At 33.9% G+C, this 25,019-nt stretch overlaps 2 protein-coding genes across 2 annotated transcripts; one reads left to right on the top strand and one right to left on the bottom strand.

Annotated features, from left to right (window-relative positions):
• Positions 1 to 1,275: 1,275 nt before the first annotated feature.
• On the top strand, positions 1,276 to 10,393 carry LOTGIDRAFT_173460 (hypothetical protein; the record flags this gene model as incomplete). The annotated part of the gene is made up of 6 exons (XM_009051192.1): positions 1,276 to 3,226; positions 5,761 to 5,870; positions 6,409 to 6,528; positions 7,477 to 9,408; positions 9,686 to 9,802; positions 10,181 to 10,393. The coding sequence occupies 6 exons, from the start codon at positions 1,276 to 1,278 to the stop codon at positions 10,391 to 10,393; spliced, it is 4,443 nt and encodes a 1,480-aa protein (XP_009049440.1).
• A 3,750-nt stretch (positions 10,394 to 14,143) lies between these two features.
• Positions 14,144 to 14,902, bottom strand: LOTGIDRAFT_141385 (hypothetical protein; the record flags this gene model as incomplete). The annotated part of the gene is made up of 1 exon (XM_009051191.1): positions 14,144 to 14,902. The coding sequence occupies one exon, from the start codon at positions 14,900 to 14,902 to the stop codon at positions 14,144 to 14,146; it is 759 nt and encodes a 252-aa protein (XP_009049439.1).
• Between the last annotated feature and the right edge of the window lie 10,117 nt (positions 14,903 to 25,019).

Below are 25,019 nucleotides of genomic sequence, written 5' to 3'. Positions count from 1 at the left end.
TTCTGATATAATGGTCTGAATTAGACAATAAGCCAATTGTTAATTGGTTAACCTTGGTGGCCATTAACACTTTATGTAACACTCAATCTGATTGGACGATCTTAATGCATGCTACACATTGTTTTTGCAAGTTATTTTGTAATTTTTGATAACTTAAGTTGAATCTCATTTTATCAGTCTTAGTGTTGTGTGACCTTGGGTACAGACTATGTTGCTAAGACCAATTCAAGGGCTAGATTTCACTTGATCGGAACTGTTAGTGAAGTCTGCTATTTGTAGACATTCTTTGATAACTCAAGGAAAATATATTTGGAATTGAAAAGTTAATTAACCCTAGGAAGGGTAGAGATATATATTGAATAATTAAACATTAGTTTGCTGTAGACATTTAAGATTCTACAATATTACGACGAATATATATATTTGGAATATGAAAGTTATTTAAAATCTGAGGAAAGGAAAACAGATGACAGAATTGCATCAAAAAAGGCGGGTTAACTCTTGAATGAAACTAACTATTGATTGTGATATACAACCATTTCAAAGTACTATGTGATAAACTGATAAACATTTTCTATGTAATTGTTTACATGAAACCTGTGAAGAGGAAGAGAGGTTTTAAAAAGACACCTATGACTCCATCAACATGAATAATTGTTGATTGAAACTGACTGTTGATTGGATACAGAATCAAAGTACAGAGTGATAATTGTTTCATATTTTATCTGATTTATTATAAGTCAGCTTAGTATAATCTTTGATGTGTCCAGTTTAGCTCCATCTTTCTTTTACTCGTGATTGACGACAAATCACACTGAAAACTGATGACAGGTGTCACTTATTAATAGATGATAGAGGTTAAAAGCACTGGGTGTGGAAGTTTAATCTAAGTACACATGCAAAAATTCATCATTGTGATATTTTTATCATTGTATATAGTGATAGGACTTGAAAAGAGGAAACACAGAATATTTTCTTACCTTAAAGAGAATTAGAACCCATACACCTAATGGCCTAGCAGACGACAATCAAACTTGCTAGTGACTAATCTATTCCACCGCCCTAGCAGACAACAATCAAACTTGTTAGTGACTAATCTATTCCACCGCCCTAGCAGACAACAATCCAACTTGTTAGTGACTAATCTATTCCACTGCCCTAGCCGACGACAATCAAACTTGTTAGTGACTAATCTATTCCACTGCCATAATTTTAAAAAACATTTGAGAAAAGTTTTTATTTTCTGACAAGCATTGATTTTGGTGACTTACAAAAATGAGTCATTGGTCTGTCCCTAAAATTGGAGACATAGCTCCCATTAAACTGAATAATTTTGACAAAAGATTGGAGACAGATGGTGACAAACATAAGATGACTTTTGGTTTGGGAAAAAAGACACAGTCTCAGAAACAGACCTCCAAAAGTTTGGTCACACCAAAACGTGATAGTAAATACAGTCCAGAACTGGAAAGAGTCTTTGACAGACAGAAAATTTTGATAGATAAGACAGAAAATTACTGTAACCAATCTTTTGACCAGCTTTTTGATCAACATGGTGTCTTAGTGGATGGAGGTGATAGACAACAAGACAGCAGTGTGTCAGAAAACTCTCAAAGGGTAACCAAAAGTCCCGAAAACAAAAGTTCTGAACTAAACAAAACTTGTCAAGAAAGCTCTCAAAGACAACAAGGTAGTAGGAGGGCTCAAAACTCAAAGGAAAAGAAAGTGCTTGGGTCCTCTGGAAGTATAGATCCAAACAGGCATCTAGAGAAAGACGATATCAAAACTGGCCCTGTCTTGTGTGAGACATCTTGTCGAATCTCATTAGATGCACAGATTGGAAAACAAGAAGTTTGGAAAACAGACATCAACATAGTATCTCCAAACAAACAAATCCAGAGAAGTCAGTCTGCTAGAATTCCAGCTATGGATAAGTTTAAGAAAGATCGTCAACGCACCTTGATCAATCAGAGTGATGGTCTTTCAGAAAGAAATGGTCTAGATGAAACTGAAAGTAAAGGAGATTACTCACCAAGACCAGGTGGTAACAACCTCAGAAATAGAGTTCTTCAAAACAACTTTTGCCGACAATCTGCCATGGACTTGTCAGTGAATGCTACTAGCAGACATTCAATCAACAATGTACGACATTCCTACAGCAGTGACCGATATTTCAAAGCTTTAGATGAACCAGACAGTTTCACATACTTTACAAAAGTCAAGTCATCAGTGGATGAACTCAGAAGACAAAAGAAATTGAAAGACAGCATCTGCTCACAATCTTTAGATATCAGCAAGGACAGATCCGAGGTCTTAATCAAACACACTGACAGAGTTTCAAATTTCAAAGATAGAACCAGTAAAGTTAATTCTTCTCTAGACAATTTGAGGAGAAGTGGACTTTTGGAAGATTTTTATTGCCGTCGGTCGATGGACAGCTTCTGTAGACAATCTCTAGACACGAATACCGATAGACAGGATGTCTTGATTGAGAACACAAGTGATAGTCCTCCGCTAGACAGTGATCACACACACATATGTAAGAATGAAAGTGAGAACAATACATTGTATACTAGACCAGAAATGGAAGAAAGTAACGAGGCATGGAGAAAGCAGGAGAACTTTGACTATCCATCTATGAGTCCCAGTTCCCAGACTCCAAGACCAGTTACAACAAAATGTGATAACTTCTCCAGCAGATCTTGTAGACAGGGGAAGTTGGAATATGTAAATGATGATGTCATCATTGAATTCAGTGATAGTGGTGAGCCACCAGACAGCTGTAAAGATGTAGATATTCAGCAGTATGACACCCCTAGATATGTAATTGACAGTAGTAGACATGTTGTAGACACTAGTAGACATGTTGTAGATCCTAGTAGTTGTGAACCAGACACCTCTAGATATCTTATAGACACCGGTAGTAGATATAATGAATACACTTCTAGACATGAGATTAACAGCGGTGGACCTGAACCAGACGCCAATAGTCATCACATAGACACTTGTAGAAATAATACAGACACCCCTAGACAGTTCATAGACATCATTGGAGCTGAATCAGAAGCCCATAGACAAATTATAGACACTGCTAGACAGGAAGAGTCTACAGACATACCAGTCTCTCAGGATATAGATCAATATGATAGACAAATGTCTGTTAATAATAATGATATTGAAAAAGTTCAGTTTTGTTTGGATGTTATACAACAGTGTGCTGGACAGGGTAAGATTACTCTTCCTTTTATATTCCTTAAAATATCAGATAAACTTCCAATTATCACATAGCTTAAAGGGATGGCGACAGGTTTTTGTATATTTGTTATATGTATAGTGGATATCATAGATTTGTACCATTTCAATTTTCAATCAGACATCTCTGGTTCTTGCTATTCCAGTAAAAGTAAGCTTTCTATGATGTCACTATTGCACTAGTTCCTTAAACACTATTAGAACCATTAGCAATGGTTACATCATAATTGATTAAGCATTTTTATAATAACATGACTAACATACGTCTGACTGAAAATTGTTTGGTGCAAATCAATGCTATTTTATACTTAACAATCTCTTTAACTTGAAAATATAAACACTAACATCTAATGGCCTAAAGGAATGTGCTTTCAATTTATATGGCATATTAATCCATCATTAAAAGATATATACATGTATTGAGGTGCATTGAGTTAACATGTTAACTTGTACACTTAGATTGAAGAAGTTTATACAGAAATATATAGTTATTGACCACCTGTTACTGATGAAATAGACCTAAATGAGATAAGGTACATCTTGGTGCCAGGCCACAGCTCGTTAGCCTTGATTACTAGTGATTAATTAGTTTCTGATATCTCCTGGAGTCTGGTTGAGGTTTATCTTATCATTGTAATTAGAGGTGGGGCTGTGATTGGAATAAACTCAGTTCTATATTCATTTAAACCCAAATATTTAATGATACTTTTTTATTTTATTTTACTTATCTAATGACTATAGTGCAGATGGTTAAGGTGTTGGAATTTTTACATGTCATTGGTTTGGTAATGCCAGTGTGTTTTAGGGATTAAAAAAAAATCAGTGAAGAAACACAGGTGTTACATGTGTATATGAGGGTCTAATAACAACTTCAGTAGGGATTTACAGTGATGAAACTCTGAGTTACAACATGTTTCAGGTTCTATTTTAATATTTCTGACCACAGTGGAAACAGGGTGTTGAATATTCTATTCTCACTAATTAATGTAGTGATAGAGAGGAGAAGACAGTTGATATAGAGGGTGGATATTAGACTTCATATAAACTATAAACATTACAAATTATATAAATACCATACACTAGAGCTTTCATAAAAATACACCTTTCTATTTACATACATTGTTATATTCAGTTATAAAATATTCATTGTATCTGTAACTTTAAATAGATTTAATATCGTATCTCATTGTTTACAGAGGGAGAAAACAGATTATAAGAAAGAAACTCTCTTCTCTGATTTTTATGATCAAGTAATGAATTCTGGGTTGTGATAAAGTTAGCTTGATTTTAGACAAGTGATGAATTCTGGGTTGTGACAAAGTTAGCTTGATTTTAGACAAGTGATGTATTCTGGGTTGTGATAAAGTTAGCTTGATTTTAGACAAGTGATGAATTCTGGGTTGTGACAAAGTTAGCTTGATTTTAGACAAGTGATGTATTCTGGGCTGTGATAAAGTTAGCTTGATTTTAGACAAGTGATGAATTATGGGTTGTGATAAAGTTAGCTTGATTTTAGACAAGTGATGAATTCTGGGTTGTGATAAAGTTACAATGTTTGAAGTGTCAATTGTGAGAGAGTTGTTAAAATCAAGTAGTGTATGAACCTTTAAATGCAAAGTACTGGACCAGTCCAATTTTCCCGTCTGATTCTTGGAATTCCACTAAAAGTGTAATGATGTCCCCTAGATATTATTTATTTACAATCTCAATATGTTGAGCACAATCAAACAGGCTAAGATTTCTAAGATTTATATTTCAACTGACATGCAGCAACCTTGAAATTTCAATACAGGTTTTAGTGTACATGTATATATATAATATAACTGATATTAAGGATGGTAAATATGATAATATTATTAGGAAGGTGGTAATGATATTTAAAGGTGTGCTATCTCTTATAATAAACATAATATATAAATTCTCACTACATATGCAAACTTCATTCAGATTTTATCAATTCCTTACAAAGAAAACAACCTCTTAGAATGAACTTAAAATTTGGCCAAAAAGATCAGAAAAGCATTGTTCAATAAGAACTGATTTTAATTTATCCATTGAGTAGACAGAGATTCTGTGGTATAGTTATAACATAGGAACTCCACTGATGAATATACACTGTTATTGACCAAGTTTGAGAAATTAAATTTTATGTTCATTTTAAGAGGTAGTATACCTTTAAATGATATTAAAACATGTTATATTACTTGTTTGTTAAATCTATGTTTTACTGTACTGTTATGTTATTCCATTATGTATTTAGCTTAGTTATACCAGTTAGCTGTCAATATGGAATTTAAAGGAGTTGTAAACTTTGTATGTGAATTGGGTCCATTTAGAAAGATAAATAGAAAATTAAGGGAATATAAAAGATAGAAAGAATATGTTGTGAATATGCTAGTATTGATAGGGGGTGTAATACAGTATATTTGTTATTATAAGATTATCTATTTTCAGCTCTCAATATATAGATATATAAATGTGTAATTGAAATGTTTATGATTATTTCAGTTCAAGCTTTTCTAGCAGACACAGATAATGTACTCTCATCTTTAGACAGTTGCCAAGTTGATGAGAAATGTTTAATGTTAATCAAACGACCTAAACATTCAGCTAAACAGGTACGACTTGTTTCTTAGTTTATTCTGATGTCAACTCCATATAATTTGGCATAATATGCTTTTGTTTATTGAGATTGTAAAGAGGTTTTCAAAAAATTTTTATGTGTATCAGGGACATTGACAACATTAATTTGCACCATTCCAATTTTCTGTCTCTTTTGCAATTCTACGATGTAGTTCATTATGAGGTTTTTGTGATAAGAACATCATAAAAGGCTAAGTTTAAGTGGAATTGAAGGAACCACAGACTTCTGATTGAAAACTGGATTGATGCAAATCAGTGTCCCTTTCACACAGGTTTATAATAATCTTTAAGAGACCTTGAAATGTTGTGCTACTGTACTTGAAAGTTTAACTTATAGAACTTGATTTGAATGTTTTAGTACAGTTGAAAATTGAGTCAGCCAATGCCACTGTAATGTCAAATTTTCCCTCATAGCACATGTTACCAGTCTTCATTAGCCTGAACATATGTAGAAAAATAAACCCCTGTTTCATTTCATATATATTTTATATATCTGTGGTACTATTATTTTAGATGTTGAAGGCACATAGTTGGGCTAATTTGAGTGTGTCAGATACACATTTAAATCTTCCATTAGATGGTGGTGGATTCACTACAAATACTACCAGTACTTCTAAGTATCCTAAATTTAAGGTAAGTTATATTATGATATATTGTTCATACCAGAAGACAAATTACAGTCTAACTTGTACTAGAGGTCACCTGTTATTTGGTGCTCAGTGAATGCCAAGTATGCTCGCTAACCTGAAGTTGCAGGATTCAATCCTGACATAGTACCTTCAGATTTTTCAACCCGGTTCCCCCTGTCAATGTTGCAGGTCAGAAGGGCTGACATGTACAAAGTGTCAAATGAGACAACAAACCAAAGCTCAGACAGCTACAGAATGTACATGTTAAAATCTCCCAGTTGGAACTAGAAAAAGTTGTAGGTCTCTGCCACTGTACTAGCCAAATTTTCCGCATTGCACACTATGGCTTTGTCTGTCCTCATAAGCCAAATCAAGTTCATAAAAGAAGGACATAGAGCTTTCTGAAGGATTATGGGAGTAATACTGTAAAAGGATTAAGTTGTAATAAGATTATCCCTAGATCAATTAATATCACCTATATATATAAGAAGTACTTTCCTATCTAAGTTAAATAGTACAATCAGGTAGTTACAATGATGTATGTTTTATGTAGAAAATGTTTTTGTAACTAAATATGAAAGATATTGATATTTTGTTGTTTAATTTTCCAAAGCTTAATGTGATATTATTTGATTGGATTGTTTAGATGTTTTGTGATAATAACTATACATTGTAATATTGAATTGAAAACATTATTGTGAAATTAAATAGAGTTTCAGGTTTTATTTTTCTTCACCTAGATAAATAACACCATTCAGTTTTGGGAAGAAATTTTTCAAGAATGATTGCCTACTATTGTTCCATTCCCAACTGTCGAGGTATCTTCAACGTGCACAGCTTGTAGCTCATGGAGGCTTATATACAAAACAACTGTGTTGTGGGTGTCAAGTATGAAGTATGAAACAATTTAATAACGTTATATATTTATATAGTTTAATATTTTTACTTTCAGTGGAGAAGAAAGGCAGACCAACAATCTGTCATGTCAGAAAATGATATAATTCAAGATATTCGTGATGGATTTAATAAGGAGAATATTCGCAGATATAATAACAGGCCTAGTCCACGAGCTGTCGTTCCCCCCATGGTCAATGGAACACAGTCTCTAGATCGCCAATCAGCAAGCAGACCAGACCTTAACCCATCAAAAGCTTCGGAAATAAACAATAACAAATTTACGAATAATCGTGACGTGTACATGTATCATAGTTGTTTAGATATTTCAACCATGCCAACAGTGCATGAAACTGAGGCTGAAGCGTCTGCTCGTCTCCAGGACAACCAGGCTTACCGAGGACCGGACGTCAAGCCAACTGAAGAAGTTGATGTTTCTAGAGCTCAGAGTCTTGGAGATTTAACTCAAGGTCAAAGTTTGGCGTTATCTGTGGCTCCAGAACGAAAAGCTGGCAGCATGATGAATTTGTCAAATGTTCCGCCACCACGGGCCAAAAGGCGGAATCGTGCTCCAAACAATCATGAGCGTTACAACACCTTGGAAGTGTTTCAAGAAATCCCAGAACATTATTCCCAAAAAATGAATCTTTCAAGTTCTAGTGACTATAGTTACAGTGCTTCCAAATATATAGAAGACATTCCTGGAGAAATATCGCCTTCGAAACAGAAACGCAGTCTACCTCACGTGCCTACAGTTGAAGCTAATGAACGTATTAAACGCTTCACAGAAATGATGAAGGCGCGAATGGCTGGACAGAGTAGAAATAGTTATCGAACTCAATCAGAAAATTCCTATTATTCAGACAAGGGTAGGAACATGTCGTACACTGCAGATACACCCTCTGATAACGAAGTTAGTGAACTCTTACATCCAATATCACCAATCAAGTGCAGCCCGAGAAATACCAAGTGCAATAACACATTACAGAGAAAAACTCTCGATTCAGGGAAAAGTAACTCTTACAACGAAAGACATATTGCAAATTCACAAGCCCATCAAAATGCCTATATACAGACACCTTTGTCTCCTGGTGACCGTAGTCATGACTCAGGGCAGATAACTCTCTTGTCACATTGTAGCACTGTGGACTCTGGATACACTACAAATAATGATTGTGAATATGAATATGGATTAAGTAACGGAAATATTCCACCGAGGTTACCGCCCAACCTGACGAACTCTTATCCCACTTACTCTTCTCCAAAGAAATCTTACAATGATTATGCCATGGTGAAATCCCCAAACCATCGAAAACCAGTTATCAATGGCAACTACAGAAAAGAAAGTCATGAGAAAACTAAGCCTACCACTGCACCTAAACCAGTGCGAATTGAAACACTGCCAAATCAACATCGACCGAATGATCTAAAAAATTATCCACATCAACGTAGAAGTTGGGATCCTGCCATGCCATTAGAAAACAACAATCATCTCAATCAGCATCATTCATTAGTCATAAATGGCTACAGTCATCCAGAGACAGAAATAAATGGCAACAATATTAAAGATGGCTATACTAGTAGTACTCTTCCTGGTCGGTGGAAGTATCCAAATTCACCAGACCATATCAAAACTTCACCAACTCTCGCCTCACCAATATCCAAATACCCCACAATGTTTCAGCTGGCACAAAGCTACAATTTCTTTCCTGCTAAAGTTTCCTTACCAAGCGTGACCTTATTACTGGAGTCAGTGGAATTTAAAGATGCCTTAATCGAACTTCCAGAAGGTTGTTCTTCTGACAGCTCTTCCAGTCTTCCTCAAGGTCGTCACACCAAGCTTGGGGGTCCAGGGAGTGCTTTCCGTCCTGTACGACCAGCAAGTATTACCCCACCAGTCGGTCACATGGTAGCTATCTGTAAGCTGACTGAGGATATCAGACGAGCTTGTATTATGGGAGAATTAAAAGAAGGTGATATACTTATTGAGGTAGGAATATAAATATGATATTTAAATACTTGTCATCATCTATAACTCTAATCAATGAATTCTGATTTATGACTATATTTTGGTGGTTTTCAATCAGTAAAACTGTTTAACAGTAATATTTAAGAGATGTTTTATGTGTATTTGAGCCAGTTTTTTCATTATTGACACATATTGAATCATTTCTAGATTTACGGTGACTGGGGTCCTATGTTAAATATCCTCATATAGTGTTTGCCTACTTTCAGACCACATTAAGTGCAAACATTGTATATTGTAGATCAATGGTCAACCATTGTTAGGGGCTGATGTACGAATTGTGAAGAAAAATTTAGAATTATGTCAAGGGGACGTAACTCTTACTGTTGCTCGAGCTAAGCTACCTATCCAATCAGTGGTGAGTTTTTCATGGTTTATCGGTTTAATAGTTGTTAATGACCATTCATTGATTATTTCTCGAGTCTAATGCATAGCTAGATATTACAATTGTCAGAACAAAATAACGATATTTCAGTTTCTTGTATATTGCCTAGTGACATGAATTCCTGGAAGAAATCCTATTGAATTATATTATTTTATATATTTCAAATACTGAATGGGTATAATCCAGCTGGTTTATGGTAAAACTAATTTTTGGCTCATGACACAAATTGTGAACACTATTATTTATTAGCTTAGCTCAAAAATTTCTGTTCTGCCACTCAGGCGCTATTGGTCAAACAGATGACAAACCTGTCCTTGTAAATATTTAAAATTCAACCTTTATCTTTTTCAGAATGAACAGAATTCCTATGACACATTGTCCAATAAACTAACAGAGTTGGAAAAACAAATGAACAAATTGAAAGTAGAGATGAAGAACAAAGACTCCAAAATAAAACAATTAACTGCCATGATACCTCCACAAAGAAATAGTTCACCTATTAGTGATGTAGGAATACCTAATTTTGACAATATCGTAATCAGTGATGATGAATTTATTGTGTGAAAAAATTCAGGGCAAAATTTTGAACATTGGTCAAGGTTCTATTTTCCTAATGTTTATGCACTTAGCTGTAAGCTGAAACAGTTACCAAAGTCATTTATCATGCATTTAAGATTAAGGCCATCTGAACTGTGTCTTATACCTTGACATTATTAGGCTCTTATTTGTATCATTCAAGTTGGTCAAAGGAATGGAGTTGATTGTAGTGTTCACAAGCGAATATATTAGTTTTTTGTGTTTTCTAACGAGGCATTTGATTCTATTCAACTGTCAAAATGGAGAGTTTTTCGAACAAATTTTTCTCATTTTACTAAAGATTTCCTTGGGAGAAAAAAAACTATAAATGACTGTATAGAGAAATTTTGAAAGTACACCTATTTGTATGTGATATCAGCTTTTGAGGATGTTCATCTATTAACTATCCAAGGGAGATAAATGGTAAATTAAAGTTTATGACTTTCAAACAAGAAAAGTGCTAAACATTCAACTTGATATTGTGAAGATGCTATAAACATTCATGATACAAGAAAAGTGTCCAATAATGTCAAGGTATAAGTCATTATGAAGATGAAACAATGTCTATAGTATATCTAGATTTTAAACTGAATGAAGAAATGAAACTGTTTGTTTGTTATTGGAATATTGTTGTGTTATTGGATAAATTTTTACATACACAACACAACTAGACAAATTCTAAAATAGAATAAAACATGTCAAGTTATATACAAAAATATGAAAGAGAAATTTTTCATTTGATGAATTTTTATAACAATTTTGTATTTGATAAGAATTATAACAATTTTACATGAGCATTTTAAAAATGAGTTTACATTTACATCCTTGTTTGCACCATGTTGGCTGAAGACATAGGAAATTTGAGACTATTTGACATTTTGAGTAAAGGAAATTTAATATTTAGAGTAATAATTGATGATTATACTTCAGTAGATTGTGTAAGAAATATTGTTATTGTTTTTTATATTGATAGAGTTTTCTATAAGTTACAATATATCTTATATAAAATGTTATATTCTATGTGTTATGTGGCCTTTGATGATTTAACGGGGCAGTATGCAAAATTTTTATTATTAAAATCATTATAAATTATATATGAAAAATATTTCTAAATATTCTATTTACTTCCCACCTATTATAAAAATCAGACTGTCCCTGTATATAAAGAAGATATGTGTGAAAGTCAGTAGTGGTGAATTCTAATCTAATTAAAATAAGATTACTATCCATATTATTTTGGTTCTCCATTGTAAAAAATGATTATAATTAGATTAGTGTTAGAAATTTGGCTTGAACCCCCACTTCATTTCCTAGAAATTTTAATATGGTATTTATACACTTACGTTAGACATTACAAATAATATGACTGTCATCTTGATAAAGGGCTCCAAACCTGGAGCTATGTAATTTCCTGACATATGGAGATTGGAATTCAACAAATCAATTTCATCTTAAATATCAATTTAAATGAAATTTGGTGTGATTTATAATGATGAGATCTTGGACACTTTCGAATTTGGCTATCTTTCGATGAATGGTTTTAGAGATATTGCCCTTGATATATGAAAAACACGTCAAAATTTGTTTGTGAAAACAATAGTGACTACAGTTTTCATCCAATTTAAATGAAATTTGGTGTGATCTATAATGATGAGATCTTGGACAAGTTCGAATTTGGCTATCTTTCGATGAATGGTTTTAGAGTTATTGTCCTTGATTTATGAAAAACGCGTCAAAATTTGTTTGTGAAAACAATAGAGACTACAGTTTTTATCCAATTTAAATGAAATTTGGTGTGAATATTTATTATGAGATCTTGGTCTAGTCTGAAGTTGGCTATATTTCGATGAATGGTTTCTAAGTTATTGCCCTTGATTTATGAAAAACCCGTCAAAATTTCTTTGTGAACACAATAGAGAGTACAGTTTTCATCCGATTTAAATAACATTTTGTACGATCATTTATAATGATGAGATCTTAGTCAAGATTTAATTTGACAATTTTTCGATCAACTGAATTTGAGTTATTGCCCTTGACTTAGTAAATACTCATCAAAATTTGTTGGCCATAGAGGTGACAATTTATGTCAGAATTTTATTACATAATGTGTCTTGTTTAAATCAACAATATCTTGCACAAATTAGATTTTTGGTATGATTTGACACAGATAGGTGACCGCCCTTGATATACTGAAAATGTATCAGGAAAGTGGGCGTATCTTGCTAGGCAAATTTAAAATTTGTTAATAATGAAAGTGAGGATGTAAACCACTGGCATGACCACTTGTCTCCAGCAGAAACATGTACCAGCGCTCTACCACAAATTTAGCTCTACGGAAACTGTCGAGGATTGCTGAATGATCAAACAACTACCCTACAATTCATTACTCACTGAACGGTCGTGATAAAGTGGGAATGGATGATAGAGGCTAAATACTCATGCACGTGCAATATAGGTCACATGAACTCAAATCGCGTTAAAAAAAATACATTTACAGAAAATCCCGGGTCTGACGTGTTTACTGACGTACTGACGTGTGACGGAGACCTTACTCGAAAATCTTTGATGATGGCTGGTCATAAGTATTAAAAATATACATGTCCCAGGTAAATACTATTATTATTACTTCAATTCTTTGTCAATCATTTTAAACTTCAATGATTATTGATAGATATTAAACACAGTTCATGCCTATTTAAATTGCTTTTGTCAACTTGTTGATTTGATTGGTGGATTGTAATTTGAATAGATAGGTCTACATGTCAAGTTTTCACTTTGCAATAACACAAAATGGCTTATTTCAAGATGTCGAAAATTTCAACGAACGGAATCGTAATAATAAACATTTTTTTATAAACAATATTTTATTCAATAAAAGAAAGTGATGAGAAATTGACAAACTAAGAATTTTACTCACTATTACTATACATGTCTTTTCTATATATCACAGAGTATCTTAAAATGACGAGTCGTCAATCTTAACATTCTTAACACTATTACTGAATAGCTTAACTAAAAAGTTCTCGTTTTTGAGACTAAAGTATGATTGGTCAAGAAGAATGGCGCACTACTCTCTGGCCACATAGAGTTCTAAATTGAATTTTTTCTCTCATGTCACAAATATTCAAAATATGATTTTCAAGTTCATACCAATAGTCTTAGAATGCCTTTGGTAAATATGGATATTGTACAATGTCAAGATAACATTAGAATATTATACCGGTAATAGATTAGATAAATACATGCTATGTTGTTATATGATATGACATACATTACAACATTATATTCAATATACTTGCTTTAACGTCAAGTGTAAGCTTACACATTATTCAGCAAAATTTTGACACACTATCTAGGATTTATCTCGTTTTTGTTCAAATTTGGTCTCCGATATTGGTATCAAATTGCTCGTAAATGGGAAATCTATGAAATCGCTTCAGTGGAAATTTTTCAAAATTGAAAGGAAAAAAGTTCTAATTAAGGGCGCCCTAACCCCCGCCACCCAGCCAAACCAAGGGTTACAATTTTTTTCACAACTAATACTCCAATATCTCATCAAAAATTAAGATGGGATCTCAGTGGATTCAGGTGGGATTCAAAGGTTCATGTTAGCGGGAACCTCTGCTGGGTCCATAAGCAACTAAATAAAAATAGCACAAATTGGCCAATTTCGTGGATCAGCACATATCAATCTTCGCTAAATTTCTATGTTAAAGCGACAATTAGTGTCGTATGACTTCAAGCAGTAAGATTCAAATAATTAGCAGCGAATTTTTCTATGGCAATTCTATCATATTTGCCATTGTTATTCAATGGAATATCTCTGATGTTAATATAATATTTAGGGTAAGCCGTGTCTTCTACAGAGTTTTGTTTGAGGAACTTTTTCTTACAGAAATTCTCAACCGTGTGCTCATTGATCTCAGCGTCTTTATCAGACACGAAACAAACACAAATTTCATGATGTAGAAGCTGGTCGGGCACTTTAACTACAATGGCTTCCAAGACTCCCAGACACTCCTTGATGATACTTTCAATCCATGACGGATGGTAGTAATTTTCTCCTCGTTGGATGATATCCTTGATTCTTCCGTAGGTGACCAGCTCCCCGGCATTGTTCAGATAACCGTAGTCTTGAGTCAGGAAATATCCATCCTTGTTAAACGATTGATTAGTTGTCTCTTTGTCTGCGATATATCCTTCGAAAACACCATTGCTTTTTATGATGACGTGGCCACACACTCCGCTTGGGACAGGGTTGCCATACTTGTCAACTACGCGGATAGTTGCCCCTAAACGCGGCTCTCCGGCATTGTACTCTTCATAATCCACCTTCTCTGTTATTTCTTTGTATGTCACATCACAGACCTCAGACGTTCCGTAAACGTTGTAAATTGTCTGAACAAACGGACCGAGTAATGCGGTAACGCTCTTTCGCACTGGCTGACCCGTAAGAAGAACCCGATCCAAGGGCCATCCTTGATGATGTTCCGTCATCTTGAAATTGGAATACAGCTTGTAGCAATGCGCCACAGAAGACACCATGATTCGGCAGTTTTCAGCCACGACACTCTCGCGAACGAAATCGTAAAAATCCTCCTCAGAAATCGAGTACCTTTGATCTATGCAAACACGTTTCTTGCCAGTTCCAAGGTACCAACTGGGCAACCCACCAAGCCAACTGATCGTATGGCAATTGAACATAGCGTCATCTGAATACATATCATCGTGGAACTGTGCCATAAACCTGCACGTGTAAATGAACGTACGATGGGTGTGAAGAATGAGTTTTGATATCCCTGTTGTTCCAGATGACAGGAAGATTATAGCGTTCGTATTTCCGGTTACAAATTCGCATGCATCATCGGTTTGGTCAATCGTTCCCAGCTCTTTTTCCCAACTGAAACCAACTTTCTCACCTTCCTTACGGTCGGTTACATAAACCACATTCTGTAGATACGGTAGAACTGTTGACGTCAGTCTATTAGTAGATAATCTCTGAAAATTTGGGGATAGAATTCTATTGGCGTCATCATTTGGTTCCGGTGACATCAAGATGGTTGCACATTTCGTCTTGTTCAAATTTTGAAAAAGAAATTTTCCATCTGACAGATGAATGGTGCTATTCTGAATAATACAACCTGCGAAATGAATTCCGAAAAATGCTACCAGGCATTCAGGCGAGTCGGGAATGAGGTTACAAATGTAGCTTCCAGGCTTGATGCCAAGACGTTGCAGACTGGCACCGAACTGTCTTGAAAGATCATACACTTCTCTACTTGTTAAGGATGTTCTTAGCCCACCTTTTCCCACAAAAACATAAGCTTCTTTATTCGGCTGGGTTTCTGCCCAGTATCTTAGACGTGAGATAGTCGTTTCTGATTTTTCTGTGGGCTGCATGGTCTGAAACATAATATCCTACACATACAAACTTTATTCAAACTATTCATTTAAATTCATTTCTAGCCTTGACATGAATTGATGTTATTCACTACAAAATATGTTACCCCCGGGTAGTGTTAGTGATGCAGGTCGGGATGGGTGTGGGGGTGATGCCCTGACGTGAACGCAGCCTCTAGTCTTTCAGATGGGATATTAAACCATGGCCCCGTGTGCTGCAGTTGGAAATCGACAAAAGTAGACATATGCCGCGGTAAGGCAAAATTTCTCTCTTAATCCTTACACATTAAATGGATCGTCCTCATTTGCCAAATACGGTGCAGATAAGTAATACGATTTAGCTTTTATGCTTAAAAATGATTAAATTGGAAAATTGTTTAAAATTCAACCCACCTGAGTGTTAAGATTATGTGAGGGTGTAAATAAGTTTAGAAATCAAATTTAAATCCGATTGAAAAAGCTAAAAATAGAGTCCTCACTGACTAAAATAGATTGTGATATTTTCGTATAAACAATTATTAGCCAAATGTTTAAAAGACATATTTGTAAGTTAGAAATAGGGTAATTAAATACACTCTGTATTTAGAAAATATAATAAAAACATCGTCTTTTCCCTATTTTGGAAACATAACCATTGAAATTTAAAAAATTTCGGTTGGTATTTGGCTGTTTTGGTAATGTTCGCTGTGTAAAGGCACACATAGAGTTACCTCCCTTATGGAAATTGTGACGCCCGATTATCTGTAGGCCTATTAATCATTGGAATACCCAATTGGAGTTAATTATTGACTTCTGACACAAACGGTTATTTTTCCCAATCGTTAGAACACATTTGCTTTCGACTTAATTCAGTAATTCCAATAATGGAATATAACAATGCAAGCATTTACAGTGCTTTAAAGCCACCGTTCGTGAATTTCGGGGGTTATGTCTTGAATATATGCAAATAGTCTTCAGAAGTACTAGAAATGTACCCATAGTCCCTTCAAATTTACTTCAAACTATAAATTTTATTTTCTATTCTATGTTCTTTCTTCTGAACTTAAAGAAACGAAACACCTTTGATAAGGAAGATATAGCCTCTAGTCGTGCATGATCAAAATTGTTATTTTATTTTTTTCATTTTTTTTGCTTTGTATAGATTTTCATTCTTTTAAATCTCGACCCGAGTTATAACACTAAGATAATAACGCCTCATTCGCCGGCATCATCTGCATGGCAGATTCATCACAGGGGCACAGATAGCTCACCAGACTATTCGCCACTATCGGCGACCCATCGGTGCTAAACTCCAAGAACCCGACTGGTCGCTGTCCATACAGGAGTCCATGCTCACTTAATTCGCGGAATCAGCAGCGGAGGACCCACTTGTTCTCGAATGAGAGTCGTTACTGCCGCAGATGGCAGAGTAAAAGTGTAAAAGAAGATATGAATGTTTAACAGAACAGTGTGTGATTGGAAGAGATAGGGAGGAACAAGCATTATGATATAAAACTAAATACGGGAGTGCATAAAGGCTACTTGCACTTTTTTCTTACGTTATTGTTAGTGTTATTTATTACTTAAACTATATATTTCATATTTAATCTGAACTTTCTGAACTCATCCAGAGATAACTCCTTACCAAACCTACAACAGAAACGACGATCAGCCCACCGACAACAACTTGCTATGTTTCACTTTATCACTTTTAAGCTTGTAAAGTTTCTTTTGGCCCTCAATTTATTAGAGGTTAGGTATGATACAGATATTGATAGTGTTTAACTTAAATTTATAGTAGATTTCAGTATTTATATAGATATTGATAGTGTTTGACTCTAGTTTACAGTCATGATACAGATATCGATAGTCTTTGACTTTAGTTTACAGTAAACGTTAGTCATGATACAGATGTTGATGATGTTTGACTCTAGTTTACAGTAAAGGTTAGTCATGATACAGATGTTGATGGTGTTTGACTCTAGTTTACAGTGAAAGTTAGTAATGATACAGATGTTGATGGTGTTTGATTCTAGTTTACAGTAAAAGTTAGTCATGATACAGATGTTGATGATGTTTGATTCTAGTTTACAGTAAAAGTTAGTCATGATACAGATGTTGATGATGTTTGACTCTAGTTTTCAGTAAAAGTTAGTAATGATACAGATGTTGATGGTGTTTGACTCTAGTTTACAGTACAAGTTAGTAATGATACAGATGTTGATGGTATTTGATTCTAGTTTACAGTACAAGTTAGTAATGATACAGATGTTGATTGTGTTTGACTCTAGTTTACAGTAAAGGTTAGTAATGATAGAGATGTTGATGGTGTATGACTCTAGCTTACAGTAAAAGTTAGTAATGATACAGATGTTGATGTTTGACTCTAGTTTACAGTAAAAGTAAGTAATGATACAGATGTTGATGACGTTTGACTCTAGCTTACAGTAAAAGTTAGTAATGATGCAGATGTTGATGATGTTTGACTCTAGTTTACAGTACAAGTTAGTAATGATACAGATGTTGATGGGGTTTGACTCTAGCTTACAGTAAAAGTTAGTAATGATACAGGTGTTGATGATGTTTGACACTAGTTTACAGTACAAGTTAGTAATGATACAGATGTTGATGGTGTTTGACTCTAGTTTACAGTACAAGTTAGTAATGATACAGTTGTTGATGATGTTTGACTCTAGTTTACAGTACAAGTTAGTAATGATACAGATATTGATGGTGTTTGACTCTAGTTTACAGTAAAAGTTAGTAATGATACAGATGTTGATGATGTTTGACTCTAGTTTACAGTACAAGTTAGTAATGATACAGATGTTGATGGTGTTTGACTCTAGTTTACAGTACAAGTTAATAATGATACAGATGTTGATGATGTTTGACTCTAGTTTACAGTACAAGTTAGTAATGATACAGATATTGATAGTGTTTGACTCTAGTTTACAGTAAAAGTTAGTAATGATACATATATTGATGATGTTTGACTCTAGTTTACAGTGCAAGTTAGTAATGAGGCAGATGTTGATGGTGTTTAACTCTAGTTTACAGTAAAAGTTAGTAATGATACAGATGTTGATGATGTTTGACTCTAGTTTACAGTAAAGGTTAGTAATGATACAGATGTTGATGGTGTTTGACTCTAGTTTACAGTACAAGTTAGTAATAATACAGATGTTGATGATGTTTGACTTTAGTTTACAGTAAAAGTTAGTAATGATACAGATGTTGATGATGTTTGACTCTAGTTTACAGTACAAGTTAGTAATGATACAGATGTTGATGGTGTTTGACTCTAGTTTAAAGTACAAGTTAGTAATGATACAGATGTTGATGATGTTTGACTCTAGTTTACAGTAAAGGTTAGTAATGATACAGATGTTGATGATGTTTGACTGAATTATGTAGTAGTTGACTGGAGAGGAGTCGGGAACGATGGGAATGTAATGTAACTTGTTGTTTACTCGACAGTCGCTAATATCATTACCTCCCTTGAATCACTGACATGGACTCACTCCACTAATTCATTTGCCATCTCTTCCCATGTTAAAACACGAAATTCAACCTTCTATAACTTTTTCCAGAAATCTCGTTGAAAGCTTTCCAATATGTCGAATGAAAGCCTGACCAATTCTCAATGTCTCCTAAAAAATTCATTATATGATGACCATGAAAATTTTGAGCTACTAAAATTGAAAGTAGACTACTACCGGTTATACTCATCCGCTAGAGTTTGGCACTTCACAAAACGACTATTTTTAGAATTAGCCTTCCGCCTTTAGGTCTCTCATCATCTCACCAAATCTAGACCAAATTTTACCCCAAAAAAGGCAGGCAAAAACCCCAAAAGGGAGAGAGAAAGAAGATTTCTAAAAATAGCCTGGACTACATTCCTGTACAAATACAATCATTTGCATAAAATGTTTTAGTGGAGTGAGTCCACATAAATGAAGATTGAAATAGTTTGAAATATCGTAAATCTGGAAAAATCTGGGACAGACTGAGAAGCTCTCTGCTCTTGGACCATATAAGGTGAGCCGACCGTTAGCACATGCCGTGGCATCAGAATATTTCTTATTTTAAGTGATAAACAAATTGTATAGTTTGTGTAAAAATTGCTTTTCTGATAGCTCTATTAAGTTTTTGGTTAGGATTTAATTTAGCGATTCTACTGGAAATGTGGTTGAATAATGAGACGTGACGAGTAATAGATGGTAATTATCACCAACTGATACCCAGACATTGTGCTAGGTTAAAGAGATTGTCAAAAGCTTTTCTAAAATCATTAAATATATACCGGGACATTGATAACATCGATTTGCATCATTCAAATTTTCAGTCAGAAGTCTGTGGTTCTTCTAAGCGTTTTATGACTATGTTTTGATGTCACTATCGCAAGCTGTTAATGAATTCCGTATCAATCGAATAAAATTATAGTAAAAAGATTATAATTATTTTAAATCTTAAATATTATCAGTAACCAGTCATTCGAGATAATTCTACTCTTTGTATGGACCAACTAACAAGTAACTCTTTACTCTTTATGGTCATTGAAAACTTATTTTCCATTCAAACCACATGCCAAATCTATATATGACAAAAGAGTCTAAAGCTTTATCACTAAGACATAATATTAAGTTAAATTTTCACCATTGTGTGGATAGTTCTAATATGGCTTGGAAAACCTACTGTGAACGTTATCAAGACGATAAATAGATATCTTTGTTTCCTCCTGAAGGAACAACTGAGTAGAAGTTTGATATGAAATTCATTTCATGTTCCATTTTTTGCAAAATTGATGTGTCATCCTTGATTTAAATCTTCCTTCAGAAACCATGTAAAGGATGTAAGGCGATCTCTGACATGAATAGAAATTACGAGTTAATATGGCTAAGTTTGTCTTCATCTTCTGAATAATGGTCTAAAAAGAGCGGAAAACGAATTTACAAATAAAATTAAAAGTTAAAATTGTCCAAGAATAACTTTATCTTAAGCATTAAAGTCGTTTATTTGAAAATGTATTTAAGATAATTCTATGTGGTCCAAATAAAACATAAAATTGAATTTTACCAAAAGTTAATCGGCTTTATTTTATTTGCTGCATGCGTGCTAGGTCTAAGGGCCTTTGTGATGGTGACGTCATAAGATGCATTAGTGGAATAGGAAAAATCAGTCTGACTGAAAATTGGAATGATTGCGAATTGAATCTACAAATCCGTTTTACAGTTACACTCTCTTTAAGACATTAGAATCTTCAGTCTGTTATTTTGTTTCATTTTATTGATAATGACTTGGCATTCAGTCGAATCAAAAAACTAATATTAGCACCCATTTTCTGAAAGAAATATTCTCGCTTGGACAAAAATACATATAATAATCCGTATAAGCAAGACAATTCTGTTAACCAAAATATCGTCTCAAGTATGGCGAAATCAAAGAAAAGTCATCAAAATTAGATACAACCAGATCAATTCATACCTGACCAAACAAATCAGTCATGTTTTAGAATTTGAACAAAGTTAATTATTATCCCAAATTTTATCATAATAAAATGAAATGGAGTTTTATGCACCTGATATGACTCATGAGAACGGGCAACGCCATGCGGTGTACTAAGAGGTAAATTTTGCATTTTGACGTGAGTTGAAATATTGAAGCCATATGAGTACGGATCAGCTGGTAGAAAGGATCCTTGTGAACTTTTAGTTGTAGTCCCTTTTTTACTTGTTTGTTTCATTCTTCATCTCGTATAAATGAAACTAACCATTGTGTCGATGATTTAGGAAAGATCAATGACAAGATGTTTGGTCAAGTATAGGCTAGAAGACAAGCGTACGGATAATGCAGGAAAGATCAATACCGAGGACTTTTAGGGATTTTTTTGATCAATCATTCTCAGAAACTGGATTATTTATCTAAGCCAATCAGTAACAGTATTCACAGCTCACTCTCAAAATTTTAGCCTCAAATCCATGTATGCCTAGAATTATGCGCGTTTGAATGTTAAAATGACGACTCGTCATTTCTTGAGACTCTGCCACATACAGAAAAACATAAATAGAAATAGTAAGTAAAATTCCTGGTTTGAGGTGTTTTTTTTAAAGAATTATGCGATTTTAGTATCTCTGAAGACTATTTACAAATATTTAAGACCCAAATTATCCCCCAGAAATGACACCTGTCCCATTAAAAGTTGTTAATCTTGTACAAATTGTTGTTTCTTTCTTAATTTTGTAGGGTACATGTGAAATTAATAAATAAAATGAATAAATGGATGTTGAATATTCGAGTCATTAAATGTAAGATGTGGGTCTGTTATAATGTTTATATTAAGATGTCTCCGTTGACTTATTACATTAGTTAAGAGCTGTATCGATTATTATATTAGCTGTATAAATATTAAGACTACTTATCCTGATTTCTCTTCGCCATTAGACGACATCTTAGTTTTATCAAGGGTCTTGTTAATTTCTTCTTGTTGCTTTCAATTTTAAACTTCTGAATACTTCAGGGAATCAAGTTTCTACATTAAACATGACAATAAAAAAATCTCAACAGCAGTGAAGTTACTATGAAGCATAAGATCGGGGCAGGGTTCTCACGTGTTTTTCTTTCCCTATATAAAATACAATTTGAGAGTGTTAAATTGGGGATGGGATGGGGAGAGTCAAGGCACTGAAGGCTGGACCTTCCTCAGTTTTGGGAAATGCCATAGCTGCACAGTTTGATGGAAGGTTGGTGGGACAGTTTTGTCTTGTTTTTCGGTGAACCGAATCGAGACTCCTTCGTTCCTTCAGTAGGCTACTTTCTATATGCACTTGAAGGTTCGCTTGTCCAAATTTTGAAAACGTAACCAGAGCAACAATAGGCTTTTATATTGACTATCCGTATTACTTATTAGACTTATAAGCAGATATTTTTTGCAGAATTTACTGATATCATTAGTGATAAACGCACGGTAATAATCTGTAACCTATAATGTCGTCACTTCCGCCTCAACGTAGCCATTCCAAACCTCTATATACAGTGGACTCCCGTGTATTTCATATTAAAGGTTCCACAAGAACAAGGTAAAGTAAATATCTAAACGACTATGTCAATTTAAGAGAAAATTCAAATTCTTTCCATTTATTTTAACTCCAGATTTCTTACTCGAAATGGTTTAAAAAATTCAAAAACTGCATCAGCGAGTATTTAGACGACTAGAGCCCTTTAAGGCTAAAAATTCATTTCCTGTTTCAGCTTTTGCCGTTGTACAACGGTTGAATACAACTTACGTCATTTCCGGTGAAGCGTTTCAATTTTCCTTTCAAAATGTCAGGTGATTGCATGTAGTTCTATTGTTGGTGGTTATGAGATAATAATAGGTTTTTAAAGCCAATTAGCTGTAACACGATTCTTCAACCGTCCATATTGTTAATATCTCAGGGTAGGCTACAAATAAGCAAACTACAGAACAAATCAGCGTGTGGAAGTCACATTTCCTTATTATTCCAGTCGGCTCAACTGTAAAAATTTGGAATATAGAATATAGAGGTTTGGTCTTGGACCAGTTGGTAAACAGTATCCCCGTGAACTTTCGTTACTCTCCTTGAAAAATAAGATGTTTCTTTCTTAACTTATAAGACTGAAATTTAAAAAAAGATGTTCAATACGATTGAGTAATATCTGAATTCTAACACTGTCTGAGAAGATGAAACTATTTAACACTTTCTTTTCTCTTGAAATTAGAATCTTTGATCTTATAGCCGACATTTAGAAGTGTATCTAAAGTCCAACAGGAATACTAAAAAAGATTGAAAGTTTCACATATAGAGAAAGTTTTAATTAACTTAAAAAACATCTCTTTAAAATGGCGTTAATCCTGGTTATTAAACCACGGATTACTTTTCTACAGATTCTTTTTCTTCTTTAAAGATATCATTCTTTCTAATGTAGGTCTACGTTCGGGTCTTTGTAAGAAATCTCACAATCCGTAGAAAATGTTTATTTTTATCACTTCAGGAACAAATTTCACAACGAAAAAAAAAAGAAAAAAAAGTTCATTTCATTTATATGTTCAAAAATTTAAATGTTTAGATTTCATCGAATGAAAAGTTGGATTCCAACTATAAAACCAAATTTCTGAACAACTAAAACAATAGTAAAACTCTTGGTGGTGGTTTTTGTTCTATATTTGCTCTTTCGACTTATAGAACTTCATTTCGGAGATGAGATAGCGTAATTCTCCAAAATTTAAAAAGGAAAGATATGGACTACTTTAGATGTAGAAATTAGAAAGTTGGTCTGGGTCGACTAGGGAGTTCTCTCTAACTCTGGCATTATTGTCATTAAAACAAATCTTAGTTATAAAATTTGATTGGATTTAATGACATTAAATTTGAAATTCTCAAACTTGGTCAATAAGAGTATATATTCATAAGTTGAACTTACCAGGTGCCATGACTAAAGAATAGAATCTCTTTATAAAACGATATATCTATTAAACTAAGTAATCATTTAAACACGCTTCTAAGCATGTTTCCAAATTACTTAGTTGAATGGATTATAGTAAGTTTTATGGATGTGTTTGATTATAGAGAGATTCTGTTGTAGTTATGACATCAGTTAAGTCCACTGATGAACAAAGACTCATTTTAAGCAAGCTTAACAAATTCAATATTTTGTTCATCAAGAGGTAGTATACCTTTAAGAGTTTCACGGATTAGTAAAGCTGATAATGAATCTTTCACTCGGAATCCGCCCGCTCAGTTTTTAGTATTTTACATCTTTCTTTATGGGTGAAAAAATCAGGGAATTACTTCGTGGATGTATTACATTAGTTTCTTTATAAATCTTTAATCCGGTTTTAACTGAAAGTATCCTGTCTTAAAAGCATAATGGTATTTTATGTTTTGGCACGTTGTATTTCATAAGCCATAAAGGAATTGTTAAGAAGTTTTCTATAGCATTTATTTACATCATTCCAATTTCTAATCAAATGTATGTGGATCTTGCAATTATTCAACTAAATCTGAGCGTTTTATGACGTTACACAAAGGCCCTTCGATATTATAAACAGAGCGTGTGTGCAAAAAAAAATGGACGGAAAAAAGATATTCGTCTTTCATTCTAATTTTTAAAGGAGTTCTAGATAGCATGACATTGTGGTGATGTAAAAAATCTAATTCTAAACCTTTAGAAACATGGTTTTGTCATACTTTCTTTACAAATTAACAATGAAAGG

Source organism: Lottia gigantea, assembly GCF_000327385.1.
Source record: "Lottia gigantea unplaced genomic scaffold LOTGIsca_160, whole genome shotgun sequence".
Lineage (NCBI taxonomy): Eukaryota > Metazoa > Mollusca > Gastropoda > Lottiidae > Lottia > Lottia gigantea.
Note: the sequence above shows the minus strand (reverse complement) of the source record. Positions and strands in the feature narration are given on the sequence as shown.